The sequence below is a fragment of the Neolamprologus multifasciatus genome, chromosome 1 (assembly GCF_963576455.1).
Source record: "Neolamprologus multifasciatus chromosome 1, fNeoMul1.2, whole genome shotgun sequence".
In the NCBI taxonomy this organism is placed as follows: Eukaryota; Metazoa; Chordata; class Actinopteri; order Cichliformes; family Cichlidae; genus Neolamprologus; species Neolamprologus multifasciatus.
In genome coordinates this window covers 22,168,843-22,188,772 of record NC_140439.1, presented here as the reverse complement: position 1 = coordinate 22,188,772, position 19,930 = coordinate 22,168,843, and the positions used below count along the sequence as shown (strand labels likewise).

The following is a 19,930-nucleotide window of genomic DNA, read 5'->3' as shown; positions in this document are numbered from 1 at the left end:
GAAGCTGAGGCTACAGTTAACACAGGCTCACCAAAATCATTAGATTAGAAGATTCGAAAATGTTTCCTGTTCTGAGTCTTTCTTTCATTCAGATGGTAGGGTTAAAATTTGGTATAAACATGAAAGGGTGGAATCCATCCTTGCTTGTTCCCAGGATCTGCATCACATCTGACCAATCACATTGTTATGATGTCACAACTTTGTGACTTGGTGAAAAAACCTGCCGATCTACACTCAGGAAGAAAATCTAAAAATCGGGGGCAGTTAGGGTTTCAGTTTTGTGTGCAGCGTTTCCACATAGCAAAACTATGACATCACTACAATGTGAATAGTCACTTGCAATGTTGAACCAAAACTAATGTTCCTGAATCAACAAAACTAATGTTGATTCAGGAACAGCAACAACACAACAATAGAAGGTGTACCTAATAACGCGAGTTTTCTGGTTGATTTGTGCATTTGTTTGTTTTTTATTTCAATAGCATGAAAATGTATGTGTTAAATCGTCTAAGGATCTTGGAAAGAAAAGCGTCTGGACTTCTTTAAGTTGATTGAAGACGTTTCACCTCTCATCCGAGAAGCTAAGAGGTGAAACGTCTTCAAGCAACTTAAAGAAGTACAGACACTTTTCTTTCCAAGCTCCTTAGACTATCCTTTATGCCCAAACAGACGAGCCAATAATATTCCAATTGTTCTCAACCATTAGCTTTGTTTAATGAGTATTAGCAATGTTAGCATGCTAATTTACTAAACTGATGAAAACAGTAAACATGAGAGGTAAATATCAGCAGGTGAGCGTGACTTCTTTGAGGATTGTGATGTTAACCTTTAAGTCACAGCAGTGCTGATCCTGCTCCAACACTGAGTCAGAAATCGGGCTTCAACATCTTTATGTGGATGCTGGACAATAGTGAGGGTTGATTGAGTGGGTGAAGTGGGTGAGTGAAGTGCTGCTGTGACTGAAACATCTGTTTCATCCATTTCACATGTTTGTTGCTTCAAATTTGGCAAAGCTGCAGGTGAAGATTTTTGTAACAATTTATAGCCTTATGATAAGGAGACTTATTGTACACTTTTGTTGAACCAAAACTAATGTTCCTGAATCAACAAAACTAATGTTGATTCAGGAACAGCAACAACACAACAATAGAAGGTGTACCTAATAACGCGAGTTTTCTGGTTGATTTGTGCATTTGTTTGTTTTTTATTTCAATAGCATGAAAATGTATGTGTTAAATCGTCTAAGGATCTTGGAAAGAAAAGCGTCTGGACTTCTTTAAGTTGATTGAAGACGTTTCACCTCTCATCCGAGAAGCTAAGAGGTGAAACGTCTTCAAGCAACTTAAAGAAGTACAGACGCTTTTCTTTCCAAGCTCCTTAGACTATCCTTTATGCCCAAACAGACGAGCCAATAATATTCCAATTGTTCTCAACCATTAGCTTTGTTTAATGAGTATTAGCAATGTTAGCATGCTAATTTACTAAACTGATGAAAACAGTAAACATGAGAGGTAAATATCAGCAGGTGAGCGTGACTTCTTTGAGGATTGTGATGTTAACCTTTAAGTCACAGCAGTGCTGATCCTGCTCCAACACTGAGTCAGAAATCGGGCTTCAACATCTTTATGTGGATGCTGGACAATAGTGAGGGTTGATTGAGTGGGTGAAGTGGGTGAGTGAAGTGCTGCTGTGACTGAAACATCTGTTTCATCCATTTCACATGTTTGTTGCTTCAAATTTGGCAAAGCTGCAGGTGAAGATTTTTGTAACAATTTATAGCCTTATGATAAGGAGACTTATTGTACACTCCTCTTATCCATGGAGCTCAAAGATTTTCATTTTGGCCAATTTTAAACTTCCACCTTTAGACTTAATAACTACAGAAACTACCAGCAAGCTTGTCTTACTGGCTTTACCTATTAAGTTGCCTACATAAATGTAATGACAGAGAATGACTGCAAGATTTAAGCGGTTTTCTTGATTTTCACCCTTTTTTCCTTGAAAATGGTCATTTTTCCAGCAGGTTGGGCAAAACACAAGAAGAGCATCACATTATGAGGGTTTTCCTTAAGGACATCAATAGCAAACATCTATTGCATATTGCATAATATTCATGAGGAACTGCTGTGTTCCTTTTTTAATTTTTTTAAATGAAAGTTATTTAAATGTTGTATGTTCAGACAGATAAGTGCTGGATTACTGCAAAGTCAGCATGGCTCATTTTGCTTTTAAATCAGATGCCTCCAGACTCCAGATAAAACACCCAATTTTCCAGATGTAGTGTAAACTATTACTCACTCGTGCACTGACACACGTGTGTGAGCATGTGAACGCTTCCAGGCAGCGTCCTATTACTCTTTTATGCTTGAAGTCCATAAACAATAAACAGCTATATTCAGCACACCTCAGCCATCACCCTGTGCTCAGTGAAAGCAGCAGATTTATATCGCCGCTGGGATTAAGGCAGTGTGGAGTTTAGAAATGGTGCGACAAGATAAGGAACAAACACTTAAGAGAAAGGGAAAAAAACAAGTCTTCAGTCAATTTATCATCCTGTAAATGCAAAAGTACATTTCAGGGACAATGAGTCCATCTGTTTATGCTGAAAAGGCTCAGCGGGCTCAGACAAGCCATTATCGCTGTGGCCAAAATAAGCATGATAAGAAAACAGCTTCATCTTATCTGTGTTGTCACTATGCAGTTCCAGATATTCAGCATGTGGATGAAAAATATACAGAGAGAGGCACTTCCTAAATGGTGCAATGCTGCCCCCTGGCAGTGCTTAAACATAAACGAGGGCTCAGACAGATGAGATGTTTCACTGATGCTTCACCAGGCAGTCAAATATTATAGTCAATATTCATCACATCACATAAGAAACCATTCAGACACTGTCAACCTAAATTAAGGCCACAGACAGTCAAATAAGAGTCACACATACCCCTAAAAACCTCCTTTAAAAATGCAACATTCAGCTCTCTGAGAGAAAAAGAGAGAGTTTATCTAGTTCTGAAAGTTCAAAATTTGCGGAAAACCTCCATGACAGCAAGGGTTGTGCTCTGTCCAAAGATGAATGTTCCAACTACAATCGTTATGACTCCCCAAGCTGTTAAAATCGCCCTGAAATGATAAAAATGCAATCAGGTAATCAGGAGCATCAAGTGACAGATCAGTGCAGATGACGCGGAGCAACGGCAATAAAAGAAAAAAAGAAAATTCAGAAGCATTTATCAGTCTGTCCTTTAGCCAGAAATCCTTCACTTCTGAGACACTGGATCAGATTTACTGTGCAAATAAAAGCCCAGAGAGGGAGACATTACCTCACAGCCATTGCTGCTGTCTGTTACTGAATCTAAGAGTCATTCTTAGCATACAGTCATGCAAAATAAATTCACAATATTTCCTGAAAAATCTCCAGGAAGTAAAAATTTCCACATAAAATACTGTCTAACATTCATTTATTGCGATATATTCTTTAAACATTTGTTTACCTGTACAAACTGTTGCATGTTCAGCATGTTCCATTTATTTGGATACATTGATTTGAATAGAGATACTAGCTGAATGAATTAGAATAATACATGGATTGTTTCTGTCTGCTCACCTGACTCTTGAAGAGATGTTCTCAGTTTGCATGGTGAACACTAAGCAAAGACCTGCAACACACAAAAACACACCACACAAGGGCCTGGGTTACAACAAAGTCCTTGTACACCTTTCTCTTATTTTTGTATTGATTGTATATGACAATAAAGGGCTATTCTATTCTATTCTATTCTATTCTGTTCTATTGCACCCAAATGTAAATATGTCATTACAAAACAATCAAAGTCACATTAAAGTGAATGTTGCTGCTACCAGGAAATATAAAGATGAAGAAGGCGCTGATTCCACCGATGATGCTGATGACGTCGCTCATGTCAGGTACAAACATGGCAATGACAAGCGTGAAGGTGATCCAGGCCACCGTGAGAACAACTCTACAGCGAGTCTCAAACGAATGAGTGACGATTCCCCGGTAATGTCTGCGAACTCGTAACATCAGGTTCAGGATGACTGACCTGTTCCACACACAGAAACACAACATGGTAGTAAGCATGCTCAGAGTCAGAAAATTAAAAACATCTCCACCCTGGTGAGACTTACCTCCCGAGAAGAAGAATAATTGGGTAGATGGTGATAATTGATATTCCGAAAAGTAGCCTGGAAACTATCATGACCACATCATTTCCTGGATATGACATCAAAATATCTGAGGCTACGTCTTTTCCAAATGTCAAGAAGCCGTACACACCTGGAGAAGAGAGCAGGTTTGATAGAGAGCTGCCAAGTAAGCCGATAATACGCTTGTTTTGGGAGGGGACTCACCAGTTAGAGTGTAAATGAGCAAACAGAAAAGCATGGAGAGCACAGAAATGACCACCCAGTGGGAGATCTTCTGGTTCTCCATGCTAGTGTAGATCGCTATACAGGCTTCATGGCACTGCACACACACAAGCACACTGTCAGAATATTTGAATAAAATCCAGGCTGTCTTTTGATGATGCTGAACATTGAGTTCATTTTAGCATGACACAAATGTATACATCCTTACTGGAGTTGACAGGAAAGCATATACATATATATAATTATAAATAATAAAACAAATCGGGAAAATTTGTTTTTATAGTTTCTGGTAAATAATCTTGATTTGAGTAAGTGTGACACACTCCTGTTTATCTCCTCATTCTTTAAAATATATATAAAGACTTAAGGCAGGTGTGGATAGAAATGGGGTGCAATCTGCTGGGTATACCTAATAAATTGGCTATTAGACTGTATTATATAAAGGGAACATTAGGGAGTCAAGCGCCTTGAGGCGACATTTGTTGTGATTTGGCGCTATATAAATAAAATTGAATTGAATTGAATTGAACAGTTAAAGATGTCCAAAAACAATCCTACCTGAAAGCCAAAGCAAATGGTGGGTACAACACTAAACATCGATGCCCATGAACTCACACTGAAAGACACAGATACATGTTCAGTAAGGTCGCACACGACAGGCACTAATCATGAGGATATGCATGCATTCAGATTTACTGACCTTTGGCTGTGGTCTGGAGATATGACTGCGTGACTGTCCATCAGGTAATATTTTACAATCACTGCCACACACAGATATGTAGCAGCCAGCGTCCCCAGCACACTGACACAAAGAGAGACGATGAACTCGCGTAAACATTTGCACTGTGAGTCAGGCTGAACGCAGGTTAGTGCTGCTTACCTTGTGTATTTCTGGATGCCAATTTCTTTTGGGATGGACAGTGGTAGGATGATTACAAGGCACATGACGAAGAGGGCAAATCGTTGGTCTGTGTACCAGTGGTAGGGCATTCCCGCCTCACTCGATCCCGTAACTGTCTCATAGAGAGAAATACACACTGGAGACAAAAAAGCGAGAGAAGTTCACAATATTTATCTACTGCAACATGAAAAGCATCAGTAAGCAGGACAACAGGGAGCAAGAACTGTCAAATCCTATAAGATTTAATGGGTCTAGTTGACTAGATTTACAAAACAGTCACATAAATTTTGCTTTTTCCTTTGTAATTTTTTTTATGGCAAGATATCAGTTTTTAAAGTCAGTGGACCAACACACAGAAAGATGAGGTGTCCTGTGAATTTGTTTCAGCCATTTTTCACTAATCTGTATCATGCAGAATCTCTGAAAGTCAGGTGGGGTTTGGGGGATGGAGTGTGTTTGGAAATCCAATCAAATGATGTGTTTAAAACGGTAACAAAGCAAAAACACTAAAGGAGATTTAAAGGTTTTCAGATAAACAAAACACAACAGGAAAAAAATGAAAACGTGAGATATTCCTGCTCCCAGTCACATGTTTAGCCTAATGCAAGCTAGAATAAAAATTAAAGAGCAGGTGATCTGCAGTCTGTATTAGGTTGCATGGTTACAGGTTACAGGGAATGGCAGCTAAACTGATCAAACTCAGGTGACGACAAAATAATGTCAAATACTCTAGAAAGCAGTGTGAAAACAGAATTCTTACAAGCTTTCTTTTATTCATATATTTAACCTGCTAAGGAAATAGAAAAGGTAACATTAAAAGTATTAAAAGGTCATAATTTGGGAGTTTTTAGTGCATCAGCAGAGCATTCAGTGCATCACACATTCTGCTGTAATGGGTAACCTTAACCTGCTATCCTGTTAAAACCCCTAAAAATGTTGGCCTTACAGCTAGAGGCTAAGTCAGTGGAGTGGCAGTATTTGTTTGTGCTCAAGGTCTGCAAATCTAATGGTTTATTAATATGTGTATAGTTAATGTTAGCAGATTTCTATAAGTGACTTTGTTTCTTGTCATCTTTCCCTGCTGTACATGAACACACAGGTGCAAAGTGTAACTTTTCATGCCTACTTCTGGTTGTGAGTTCATGTGCAGGCAGATATTGGAAGTCTGCAAGTCTGGAGCTGAAACAGGACTTCACTGTGTTTGTTAATGGACCACTGAGACCCATTCAGCCGTCTTTTTCTGCCCCTGGTCCAGGTCACAGGGGTGGAAGTCTAAGCAGACAGGAGGTGCTGGTCAGATCCTGGTCAGATGATCAAGCCACCTCCACTGGCTCTTTTAGACATAGAGAAGTAGCAGCTTTTCTCTGCAATGCCAGGAGCTGTACATTGTCTCTGGTAGGGCCTCCTAAGACCACTGGACCACTGGGTAAGGTGTCAGACAAAGAGAGATTCAGTAAAGCCCCATGATGGTGCCCAGTGTTTAGTGCCTTGTGGACTGGTTTGAAGTCTAGTGAGAGGCTATGGTGGTCTGATCCCTGATTGGCATCACTGGCTTTAGGAGCGGTGATAAGATAACAGGAACTTATTCAATAAAGTTTTTATTTTATTCTCATTTTCCTAGTTAACTTTTCATTGGAAATGAGTTAAAAAGAACGTTTGGGGTGTAATGTTTTCCTTTCCATCATATTGGATCTGAGGATACCTGTTACACACTTCAAAACTGTTGTCGGTGTCCTCTTTCTTGATATTTTGTTATTTCCAACTGACACCAAGTAATGTCAGAGCAAAACAGAGAAAGCCATAGAAGAAAGCAAGAATTTGCTTACTGATTACCAAGGCACTGATGCCACAGGTGAAGCTGTTTCTCTTAAAGCTAAAGAAAGCAAAGAGGAAGGCACAGGTCTCGCTTACATTTCTCCAGCTGATCCTGGACCACCACGAGGAAGGCAACACTTATCATGAAGAGGTTGAAGCAGAAACAGACTTCACAGAGTTTCCCCACGGCTCGTCCACACACTTCTCTCACCACGTCCTGATACGTCTTCTGTCTGCTGACAGATGAAGCATAGCCGAGGACGACCAGGCCGCTGATGAGGAAAACCAGAGACACCTGAAGGGGCATCAAAGGGATCAGCTTACCACAGTGATGATATCGCAAACTATGAGACAACAAGGCTGTGGGTATAGGTGTTTAAAAAAAGACACCTGAAAGAAGAAACATGCAAAGAAAGAAAAATATCCCAAAGCCTACATGTTTAAAATATTCAGTCTCTCCAACCAGTAATCCAAAACACTCAGGTTAATAAGATAGATGTCTAAGTAAACACTCTTTCTCTCCTGGGGGAAATTGAGCACACGGGAAAATGAGATGAGGAAGAAGTAAGAGTAAAGACAGGTGGCTCACAGAATAAAACAGAAAGTAACTATTACAACCTAGACGCACATATGCACAGCAGCTTAACACTCAGGGAAAGAACAAATCCCAGGACTTTGAAAAGTGCATCTCAGCATTTTTAACACTGCAGGAAATTAAATGATTAAACAATATCTGTGTGCAAGTTATAAGTTGCAGCTGCTGTAACCAAAGTGACCGTTACAACAACTGGTGTTAAAAATATAAAATATATAACAACAGTTATATGAGACAAAGATGTCAAGCTCTGTGCTCGCTGACCTCTTGGGCCCATTCTTGGAAAGCATGCAGTAATAAGTCCATGAGATACACACACACACTGCTTTTCCAGCAGTCAGATGCAGTGCACTGAAAGTTTCAATCTTCACCTAAAGTGGAAGCTTCATTAGAGCTCACGTGTTAAATCTATTGTTCTCTTTCACACCAAGAAGCCAGAGAGAGGGATGGTGAATCCATACTGAGCCCACACAGGTGGTAGACCAACAGACAAAGTAACCTCTGGGGGAGGGGGACATATAAAACTGTTGAATTTTGACCTAAATTATTATGTTTCGATATTTTAGATAATTCTTTGTAAACAACACTAACTTCAGCTGCAGCGTGTTAGATCCTGTACTCACCAGCTCCACACTGACTGCAGTGGTGACTCCCCCCGCCTTCTGAAAGGCCCAGGGGAAGTTGAGCAGTCCGGCTCCCAGGGCAGACTTCAGCATGATGAACACCGCACCGAACGAGCCGAGCCGCGGGGGGGCCGCGTGAGATGCCGATCGGGCCAGCAGGCTGATGCTCTCCCGGGCCAGCTCCTCCATGATCCAGAACCAACACACAGACTCACAGAAACACCAGAAACTATTCTTGTGCACCCAGAAACTTGCAGTTCACGTGTTTGACTCCCTCTGTATCTCCAGAAGTAGTCTCAACCCGGTGAGCTGTAAACTGTGCCAATATATAGACCCACACACCCGCACACACACGACTAACATGGTCTAATTAGACTTTTCGACTATTACAAATTTCACTCTGAGGTGAAAAATTTGACAGTAAGGTGAGCATGTTTACTTCTGCCCACTCCGCCATCCCTTCATGTCTGTCTCTGATGCTTGCTGATGAAGAAGCCTAACTGAGCAGTGAGGCAAGTTTGAAAAATTTAATCAAATCAAATATATGATGTTTCATCAAAGCTGACAAACTTGCAGTGACATCAGCAGACTGACCTGCTGAGTGTTTCCGGGAAGAAATATTCAACTAAGTCCATTTTACTCTCTTGTTTCTTTCTATATAAACAGTCCCAGCGCATCTCACACCATCGTTAAGGACAATAACACCCACCTCAGGGGGGAAATTGACAGAGAAATAAATACAATTGTTCATTTTATTCTTATTTCTTATTAATTTCACGCATTATGTACACAGATCATAGAGTTGGTGCTCAGTTCAGCTGACAGCTTTAAAGTGTTTACATCCTGGTAGAATAAACCCTCGGCCACATGGATTGGACAGCCCAATCTAATACACCAGGAATTCATAATCCCTGCCATGTTTTATGCTACACACCATCTGCTGTAGAGCATCGCTCAAAAGCGGATGAGGACTCAGTTGAGAACAAAAATAAGTTTAAAAAAAACAACAACATGAAAACATGTTAATGGTCAGACTTTGCGGCTCCTCCTTTGAGTCTCACGGTGATGGAGATCGACTCCTGTGACGATTATGATAGAGAGATTTGAGTGAGCAGGTCTGCGAAGGTGTTCTGGGGACAGACAAACTATTTAAGGGACAGGTCATCAAACTAAGATATAAATAGATGTTTTTATATAAAGAATTCAAAATGTATTTTTGCAGGCTACACAAAGATCTTTTTGTTTCTTTAAAAATATTTAAAGTGAAATTAAATTGAGTTTGTTATGAATTGGGCAAATACATTTTTGCATGTCTTCATTAATTAGTTGATTTATATTTAATTTCACCAGAGCTGTAGCCCCAAATTCTAACAATCACTGAGTACTGCTGCCAAATCTTTTATCACATAGGTGCCACAATGGTGTAATAGTCAGCGCTGTCACCACGCAACACGAAGGTCTGGGGTTTGACTCCACACAAGTACACACTTTGCACTTCTTGAGTGGAGTTAGCATGTGTGGGTTCTCTCTAGCTTCCTCCCACACTCCACGACATCCACATTAAGTAATTTTTTTCTAAACTGGCCCCAGGTATGAATGTTATCATGAAAAGTTATCTGTCTTTGGATGTTGACCCTGATTGGCTGTGCTGCCCAGTGGCAGTTGTGCCCCATGACCCTGAATTAGATAAGCAAATTGGAACTGGGTATAGAAGAGCTCAGTGGAAAGACTTTTAAATAAAATACCTTTCTTACCATTCTTTCTCTTTCTAGTTCACATGAGCCAAGGTGTGAATTGCTAGGTATGTGAACTTAAACAACCTGCACTCACCATCAGCTGTTAGAACTGAAGAAGCCTTTCAGGTGAGAGCTGAAATGTTTTTAAGGACCTGAACAGAAGTCCAGCTGCTTTCAACTCAAGCACTTTTGATTACATAAACTGGGAGACTGCTGTGCTGACTTACACAAAGTATGTGCAAGTGTATGTGTATGTCAGCACAGCACAGCACAGCACCATGCTATGTGGATTCAATAAAAAAAGAAGCAGCATAAACGGTCACTTTAGAGCACCAGAACTAGATGCTTCTGCATATGTATGTTTCTGTTTTCATTTGCTGCTCAGGTCTGTTGTAGTTTTATTTAACTAACCAATCTGCAGACTAGTTAGTTAAACTAATCCATACATACGCTGAATGTTAGTTTTCATTTCAAATCACGCTCATAATACATGTTATATCTGCAAAAATTAAAAGAAAAAATAGTATTTTTATCTATAAACAGTGTAGCTCTAACCCTCTAGGTGGATTCCACCCATTTTCAGTGTAATTCTTAATTATCTTCATAGGAACACACTGTCTTGTCTGTTTTGCACTCTTTGACAAACACTCCAACTTTAGATTCCTGCCTAAACTAAAAGACTGCTTTTAAAATGTGTTCATTTAGGCACAGCAGCTTTTCCCCTTTCTGTTTGTGGCGACCTGCCATGTTATGTGCAAACTCACTGAGGGTCGTATTGAAATTCAGTCTTTGTGTACTAGTCAGGATTTTAATCTGTATTTTTAGACAGAGCAAAATGCTTTTTGATGGCAGTCTGATGGATTTCAGGCCAAAACTGGAATCAGATAAATCTGTAGTAGAGATGACACGATACCACTTTTTTATGTCAGATACCGATACCGATATCATAAACTTGGATATCGGCCGATACCGATATGAATCCGATATAGTGTGTTTTTTAATAAATAAAACTGTTTTTTAATATCTTGCTGCTTTTTGTATAAGTTCAAACTCAAGTTTAAAAAAAAAACACTAAAGCTATTCTGTTATACCTGTATGCAAAAAATACACTGTACCCAAAATATTTCATAGTTCAGCAATACTGATCAATCTAATAAACTTAAATCTTCTCCATCCTCCCTATTCTGGTATTTTAAAGAGTAAGCAACCTAACTAATAGGGTTGCAAACTCCCAGCAAAAAAAAAAAAAGGGAACCACCCTCCACCTTATGATGCTTAATCGACGTAATCAACTTTAATTTGATGCAGTGTGAAAAAAATGCACAGAAATAAATTATTTTTCAAGAATAATTAAATAGATTCAACATCTTTCTTTAACCGAATTGCAGACAGATGGTATCTTCCCAAAGGAAAAAGTACTAGCTTACTAGGGTATATTAGACTTAATAGTTACTATATACAGTAATGGATTTACATCAGATTAAAACTTTGGGTGTAAGATTCAGATAATTAATTATTAAAAGCTAGACATTTTAAATGAGAATAAGAAAGAAAAGTATGTCTTTGTTCCCTCCCTTTTCCCCGTTCATGTCCTATCGCCCCCCTGGCTAAACTTTGCTAGATCCGCCCCTGCACAGTTACCAGCCATCAGCTACATAGAAAAAGATCCTGGTGTAGAAAGTAATATTAAATAAATTCTAACAACAGATTATCAAGCTTAAACGTGCTGCTGTTGTTCAGCCGCTGGTTTCCTCTTTCTGGCGCGAAGTGGGCAATGTCTTGATGCATTCTCAATCATTCAGGAAAATAAATCTCCAAAAGTTGATTCTGTTCATCTGGACGTAGCGTTTTCTGGGAGAAACGTTTCGTCACTCATCCAAGTGACTTCTTCAGTCTCAGCTGACTGCAGGTTTCCCCAATCTTATAAACAGTTAAGGGTACATCTTTCGCCATCTTACAATGCTGTGATTGCAGCCATTCCCCAACTCTCTGTGAATGGTACTCATGGCCATTGATCAGTGGTCTTTGATCAGTGGGTTTTGGTCAGTGGTTGTTGATCAATGGTCATGAGAATTTGCATAATTATGATTAAGGAACTGACCTCACAGCCCATTGTTCCTTCAGTGGGCTGGTTTCAGTCATTATGCAAATGTACTGTTTATAAGATTGGGGAAACCTGCAGTCAGCTGAGACTGAAGAAGTCACTTGGATGAGTGACGAAACGTTTCTCCCAGAAAATGCTACGTCCAGATGAACAGAATCAACTTTTGGAGAAGTGGGCAATAAACAAACAAGAGACACGGACTCACGACAGAAAAGCTGATCAGCTGATCATTGATCAGTTTCACGATTGAAGTAGCAGCAGGAGAGGGAGGGAGAGAGAGGCAGTCGCTCCATATATCAGTTGTTAAGCTAAACGCTGGAATGCTTTACAAACATTCAGAGATGAACTTACACACTTGCTTTACTTCTCTCTGGGATAACTTTCTCGGAGATGAAATGTAGCGAGGCTCCAAATGCTCAACCAGACCGCAGACAGGTCTGGCACGCCAGAGCTGCTCTATCACGTGATGCATACTGCTCCGGGTTATGGGCCGAGTTACGCCGTGTCGCAAGTTTTGTGAGGTGCTTTTTTGATATGTAATGGATCGGATTACATTTTTTATTTCTCTCCGATATCCGATCCAGTAATTTAGGTCAGTATCTGACCAATAGGTAATATCAGATCGGTCCATCTCTAATCTGTAGTGCAAATGGAATGAGACGTACACACTTAAAACGATGAAAGAGCGCTGGTCAGGCTAACCTGTGAGATTTGGATAATCTGGAGGTTGATAAATATTAAAGGTATTTAAGGTCCACCTGAGGTTCCCTTGACTGCCACAGCATCAGTCATCACTCCTCACATGATGTTCAAGTCTTCCTACCTACGGTGTTTATCTGCTCTGAGGCCACTGAGACTGATTTTAAGTGTTTTGAGGTGCAACCTGCTACACAGTGGATGAATAAAGATAGATGAGATTAATCATGACTCTGCTGTTATGAAACAGCTTAAGGGTATTAAGATTACACACACACACACACACACACACACACACACACACACACACACACACACACACACACATAAAACCTGACTCAAAGCATTTGATTTTAGGATCAGTAATAGTTTCAATCACTCAGCAAGACTGTGTCATGTATGTTAACATACCTTCCATGGTGAAAAATCACAGTGACGTAAAGTTGCATGTCCCACTAAATAATGCAAAACTAGAAAATGATGCAGCAAATACACCAGTGATGTGTAAACCAGTGAAAGAAATTCAAAACATTCTTACAAATGACAATTATACACTAAAGAGACTCAGACTGCTGACTAATGTGCTTGTTTTCCTTTATGCTTCATTACTGTCCAAGGAAATGTTTATTGCATGCTTTTTGTGCATTTTATTGAGACATGTGCACACTGTTCCCACAGGAGACATCTTTAAACTGGGTTAAAGTCACATGAAATAATAACATGTAGCAGCACATCAGAGAGTCTGTCGTCACATAAATCTGATTTCATGTCGTTAAACCAGTCAAACAGGGTGATGACTTAAACCTACTGCACAAAAACACAGTTCGCCCCCCTCGCTGATAATACTCTCCTCCAGATCACACCTGATTAGGTTGCACCAGATCTGAACACCTGGCGTTACAGCATGCCTCAAAATCTCCTTTGTCCTCAAATCATGGGACACTGGTGATGAACTGCAGCAGGGCTAAAAGATATATATTTTTCATAACCAGAGCTTTTCTTTCAGCTAAGTTGCCTCATTAAAGAGATGTGGGGAAAGGGTTTATTCTTCCTTACATTAACTGTTCGTTCTTCTTTAACAGAATAATAAATATTAGATCATGCGAATTTAATCAAAATCATTTAAACTCTTGCAGTGATTGAAAACTTGGTGGACTTCATGTAAGAGGCTTCTGTCTGACAGAAGGCAGGTCTTCAAATTTTTTCAATGCGTCAATGCTGTATTAGTGTACTGAACCAAGCATTTCAAACTGATCCAGTTATAGCAATCCTTATTTAAGGATTATGATGAAAGTGACTTGTATGGATTGTGTGCCCTTGTTTGTTTGGATTGTAGGGGCAGCAGGACTGTGATGGCCTGCTGGCATCACTCCGACCGAAGGGTTAATATGGGTTAACTAACTCCTGAGCAGAATTAGCAGCATGCTACACGCAGGGAGCAGTACAGTGAAGAGCGTGGGGCTGTGCTTGTGTGTTTGCCCTTTCAGTGTTTCCTGGTTTGTCTGGTCGGACGTGGGGGGGGCTCTGAGCTGCAGGCACGGTGCTGGGTGGGAGTGTTGTGCGGCTGGCGCACATGTTGTAGAGGTTTCCAGAAAACTCTGTCTTCCTGGACTCTTGTCTTAGAGACTCCCAAACCGCTGCTGCTTCTCCAGGACAGCCAGCCAGAGCTGAGTTGGCACAAACGTGAAATGCATTCCAGGACCTTGAAAGAACCAGGATAGGAAGAGAGGTTAGCATCTCCAACACATAACATAAATAATAACCCAGTAAAGTAATGAGATTACTACAGTGCTGATAAGTAGCTGACTTCCTGTGGTTTATCACTTCTCTGGTGTCCTGCAGGACCTTCTGACATCACTTTTGGGTCACAGACTTAAGACAGCTCATTTTCTGGTAATTCGAAGGAGACCTATGTTTACTTCCAGCTTCATATGTTTATTCTTAAGGCCTTTGCACACAGCGCATTGTTAAAAAAAAAACTATTTCACTCGCTGGGCCCACGTCCTCATTTTAGGTTTGACAGTGTTTTTAGTAGGTACAAGTGAATGCTTGGACAAGAATTGAGCTGCGGTTTGAGGAAGGCCTTGAAGGGGACTGGCGATGGCTCCCGGGCCTGGCAGATCCCCATGCACCATCTTTCTGAAGCAGGTTTGTGTGACGTGTACACACTGTAAATATATTTTTGTGAAGCATTTTTCCTCAAAAATGCACCACTAAGCAACTGAGTATATCAAGCACTGATGAGCTGGCCCTGATGTTTCTAAACAAAAATCGTAAGAAACTGAGATTCAGCCGATTCTCATGAGAAGGCTGCTTTCATACATATTTATGGATGTCAATGAGGCAGTTTGAGCTGTTGTTGGAGGACTTGTAACAACTTCTGAGGATGCAGAGAGCCAGTTGACCCAGAGCAGCAACTAGTAGTGTGTCTGAGGTAAACCAGTATTATCTTACCAATTCCAGATCACTCGCATTTTAACTTACAAGCTCACTGGTTGCCAGATGCAGTGGCCTGATTGGTCAGATCTGTTTATCTGGAACTGAAAAACTAAATTTGATTCATAAATTCATCCTGCGATAACATGTTTGGTGTGCATTAAAAACAGGTGAGTCCAAAAAATATTTTGAAAGGACAAAGAAACACAGCCCTTCAGCTCTTGATCTGTGACCTCAGTGAACACTTTCCCAAAGGGTCTGTGGTTTCAGTCACTAGTTTCAAGTCTCATTAACATAACATTAAAAAAGACTACAAAGCAGGGCTTTGCTATGTTTTGGAATGGACAGTTTCTGGTGATGGTGTTATAAAAACTGATCAAAACAACTTCAAGACAGATTAACAGTCGTACCGTGCACTGACAGACTGACACACACAAACACACACCTGCAGATGGCATCGATGTCCTGTGTGCTCTGCTCTTTTTGTGTGTCCACTAAACTGTCCCCGAGTGTGAGTAAACACTGAGCAAAGCGTTTGTAGATGGAACCACATGAAACAGGGATTGCGGCGCTGAGACACACGGGGACCAAGCCTGCTGGAGAGGGAAAGACAAGACACAAATATTTGAACACTACAAAAAGATCATTTTATCTAAAGAAGGTCGATGCTCTTTCTCAAAGTTGAGCACTAAAGACATATAAAACACTCCTTTTTTCAGTGCAGAAGAAATGAATGCATACATGAGGAGACTGCGAATACAGTGTTACTAAACTAAAAGGTTATGATGGGAGAAAAATAAAACCACTAGATTGTTGAGGATTTGAATACAATGTTTGTATGCTCATAGTTGTGATCCATCAGGTTCTTAGATGGATCAAACAGATACAGAAATATGTTGTATTCCATTCATCTGGAGGGATTATACACCCTCAGAGCCAAATTCCATGTAGCACTATAAAGCCATGTATAAGCTGTATGGTTGCATCGGTCAGTCCACATAACATGTCATATAAAACATGTCCTTATGTAGTTTGAGTTTTCACTGAAACCTTCCTGAAAAGCTGAGACACAAGGTCTGACTGGAGCACTGATTTGGGAGTAAATCTGTACTGCAAGATCGCTATCAGTTTGTCGTTGGCCTCGAACACATTCGTTTGCCAGCAGACCTGATGAGCTGTTCCAGGGTCAGCCCTAAAACCATAAACATCAATCTGATGCTAAACCAGCCTTCATTTTTCTGGCTCCAGGCTTTCCACAGAAATTTGGATGCTCTCTTTCTAATGTACTGCATGTGACTGAGTGCAGTTTGTCTAATTTCTGCCTTTGTGGTTCAGAACTACTGTTGGCTCTGGACAAGCTGCTTACACAGGGTGTAAAGAACACTGATCTTATTTTATATATCACTGAATATTGAAGCATTGATATTTGAATTAAAGAACAGAGCTTAAACAGCAATCCCAAAGGAGATCTGGCTGTCTGTATACATTTGACCAGAGGATATAAAACAAAAGTTAAATATGCATTGCAAAAACCAACCGCTTGTCTAAAAAATTAGCTCAGAAATTGGTGACATCTCGGACATTTTTGCCTTTTGTCCACACGCCACTTGGAACTTTTGTGATTCAATCAGTCTAAGACGACCTCGTTTCTGCCTAATGCCAGTGCACGTTATCAGCTGCATCATTAAAGCCCTGATGTTTTGCTTTTGCTTCTCTGTGTTCTTTCTTTGCAGATGTTTTTTAATAGCTGTCTCTGCAAAAATGTAATGAATTCCTGTTGCGAAATTTCCATGTAACTTGGTAGATTTTTCCACAAATGAGCTTCATTCATAAAATGCGGTTGCACTCCTCACCACCACTGGCAGTCACGGCTGACTGCATTATGTTTCCAGGTTGTTGGAAAGTGTTCTCATGGGCACAATGTCTCCAGGGATTTTCTTCGTGTTTTCCACAAATGTTCAGTTGAACTCGAGGATGAACTGATTACATTTCTGCACTCAAAGGTCAAAGACATTGTGACCTCAATAAATATGTTGCTTTGTGATAACTCAGTAGCTCCGATTAAGACAGAATTTCACACAAATGACAAATGGAGATGAAATGATGATGTTGTGACTTTTATATGCAAAAGGATAAAGGTCGTGTTCACTGCAATGCCTTAATTTTCTGCAGAAACATCCTTCTGGCAATTATTCAAGGGCATTATGTAGCTATGTTAAAAAGTCAACCCCAAAAACCTTTATAATGTTAGGACAGCCAAGGTGGAAGCAGAATTCGCATTATTTACTATTAATAAAAACATTATATAAAGATAATAACATAAAATATAAAACAATATATAATAAATATATTTAATATAACTTATACAATAATAAATATTACCACAAGCATCTTACAGGGTGCCTGAGCTTCTTCTGAAACTGATTTCTTCTGCATCAACTTATTTACCCTTTTTTAAAAATTTGTGAGAAATCCAGCCACAGATACTCTGAACAAATATAAAAGTAGCAGAAAAATTGAGCACAAAATGAAAAAGTGGTTAATCAGTAAATCATTTTGGCTGTACCTTTATGAACTTCTGAGTAGTTTGATTTGTGATATAAAAAACAAAAAAAACAAACATATTTTGTGTTCTTTATGTTATATATGCTCAAATCTACATAATTCAAATACTGAATAACATTAATACTAATATAATAAATGTACCAAAGTAAAAAACACAATATATTCTTCAGTCTGCTCTGAAGACTATTTATTTAACCTTGACTTGAAACTCACATGGTTTCCTGTGTACCCAGACTTAGTGTATGTGTGTCTGTGTACAAATGACAAATAAAAAAAATTGAATCTAATCTTTCTCTCTAAGATAGATGGTTTTGTTTCCCTGGGAGAAAGATTCTGTAACTGAAGAGTGTAATTGATATCTTGCATTGCACTGGGTATCTATTTTATTCTATTTTATTCTATTTTATTGTTTCCTTTTTTTTAATCAATGTGTGCTTGGAAAAAAGATTTTAATCTGAAAGATATTACAGTAAAGTAAAGGTTAGATAAAATTTAATATGTGTTGTAGCAGAAATATAACGTGGTATGAAAAGAAGGCTCCAATTTGTCCTCAGCTAAATCTACTTAGTTTCCTTCCATTGGTGTTCACACTCAAATACACAATGTTGTACACCTTTCTGCATGCACACACACACACACAAACAGCCTGGGGAGCATTTCATTAAGGTAAGCGCATTTGTAAAGCCTTTCTCATTAATATCAGAACAAGCTGAAGGGAACATCCATTATAAGCCATCTGAACTTCTCTGGACCTTTTCTGACAAATCTGAAAGAGCAAAAAAAAATGTATATCCGTATACAGATGCAGGACAAAATTGGGGCAGTGAAGAGCACACTCAACACTTACAAAGTTTTCCCACAAGACTGGATTGCACACAAACACATACAACATGGTCACACTACAACTGGAGAGTACGGCAAGTTCCTTACTGAGGCAGAGGGCGATGGGCAGCAGCACCGTCGAGCTACCTGGATGGGACTTCATTGTTTGGCTCAGAAGTCCCGTGGAGCCGAGTACCACCCCCGAGCAAGAGGCTCTGATGTGAAGCTCCCACTTGACGTAAATCCAAAAAGTGCAAAATTTCTGGCCTAAAATGTGATTTTTCCAACCGTCCGTGGGGAATTTATCAGATGGCAAAAGTGCAGCAATGCACGGAGGCACAACCCAGCTGGATTAACAGTGAAAGGGACCAATGCATCACAGAGAGTAAGAGGATGTTGTGCTTGTGTGTATGTGTATGTGTGTGTGTGCACTGGGAAGGCTTGGAGCAACAGACCAATGAGAGCATCACATCATAGCACAGTGGATTAGAGTGTTCTCATTTCCGGTTTTCAGTATTTGGAACACTTGTTTGAAACCCAGATATATGATCTTATAATGATTTTGCTGTTCACACTTGTGTGACACCTACCTGTTGCAAAAATCTGTTTTAACCATTGAACAGAGTTTGTAAGTGAACAGTGAAACAAACCATTATTAAAGGTGTCAGGAGGCAGGAGGATTTTTTTTGTGCACAGATGGATGACATCCCAGTGAGGATAACACAATCAGGCTCACCTGGGAGTCCAATGTGGTTCCACAGCGCCTTCTGGGAATAGCCTCAGCCCACGAGAGAATTCATCCGCTTTTTGGGTTATGACAATAAGAGACAAAGACAGAACTGTTAAACTGTTGAAAACGGGTGATTGTGATCTTTACTCCTTGACTTCCTTGCGATTCCATCTTACATCCCCCTCCTCACCCTCCCAGATGGTTCACACTCTGTGCATTAGTATAAGTCCTGGTTGACATCTGCATACCGACACAGGAGGAATAGGAACCCATTGTTAATCTGCGGCTTAGAACAACCATCGACTGCAGAGTAATCTGTCTGTGTCCCAAGCTGCTGCCCTAAATCGATACATCACTGGAGCTACTTTGGCAAAAAGTTTTCCTGGAAACATCTGCATTAGCTCATCAAATTCATCTCTATGCAATGTCATATTGCAGATGTGTAACATTTACGGTGCCATGAAAAAGATGTCATTCACATCTATCAGTTGGGAAAGGTTTCAAAGACATTTCTGAGGCTT

The 19,930-nt window shown here is 39.9% G+C and overlaps 2 protein-coding genes across 2 annotated transcripts; both read right to left on the bottom strand.

Moving 5' to 3' along the window:
* Positions 1–1,132: 1,132 nt before the first annotated feature.
* On the bottom strand, positions 1,133–10,982 carry slc38a8b (solute carrier family 38 member 8b). Its single transcript, XM_085163344.1, has 10 exons — positions 8,321–10,982; positions 7,199–7,397; positions 5,267–5,423; positions 5,087–5,188; positions 4,945–5,002; positions 4,369–4,483; positions 4,147–4,294; positions 3,859–4,061; positions 3,605–3,656; positions 1,133–3,120 (listed from the first exon to the last, which is right to left on the bottom strand). The coding sequence occupies exons 1-10, from the start codon at positions 8,507–8,509 to the stop codon at positions 3,018–3,020; spliced, it is 1,326 nt and encodes a 441-aa protein (XP_085019470.1). The 5' UTR covers positions 8,510–10,982; the 3' UTR covers positions 1,133–3,017.
* A 2,220-nt stretch (positions 10,983–13,202) lies between these two features.
* On the bottom strand, positions 13,203–19,146 carry nrn1lb (neuritin 1-like b). Its single transcript, XM_085163449.1, is given in 4 exon segments — positions 13,203–14,376; positions 14,378–14,558; positions 15,738–15,885; positions 18,788–19,146. Coding segments are annotated over 4 exon segments (507 nt in total). The 5' UTR covers positions 18,843–19,146; the 3' UTR covers positions 13,203–14,253.
* Between the last annotated feature and the right edge of the window lie 784 nt (positions 19,147–19,930).

What these genes read in the sequence shown, in the direction of transcription:
- slc38a8b (XM_085163344.1), bottom strand. Translation starts at nt 8,509, where the DNA reads ATGGAGGAGCTGGCCCGGGAGAGCATCAGCCTGCTGGCCCGATCGGCA. An exon ending in CCAGGATCAGCTGGAGAAAT is followed by an intron (nt 5,424 to 7,198) that starts GTAAGCGAGACC and finishes TTTTGTCTCCAG; the next exon opens with TGTGTATTTCTCTCTATGAG. An exon ending in CTTCATCTTTATATTTCCTG is followed by an intron (nt 3,657 to 3,858) that starts GTAGCAGCAACA and finishes TGTGTGTTGCAG; the next exon opens with GTCTTTGCTTAGTGTTCACC.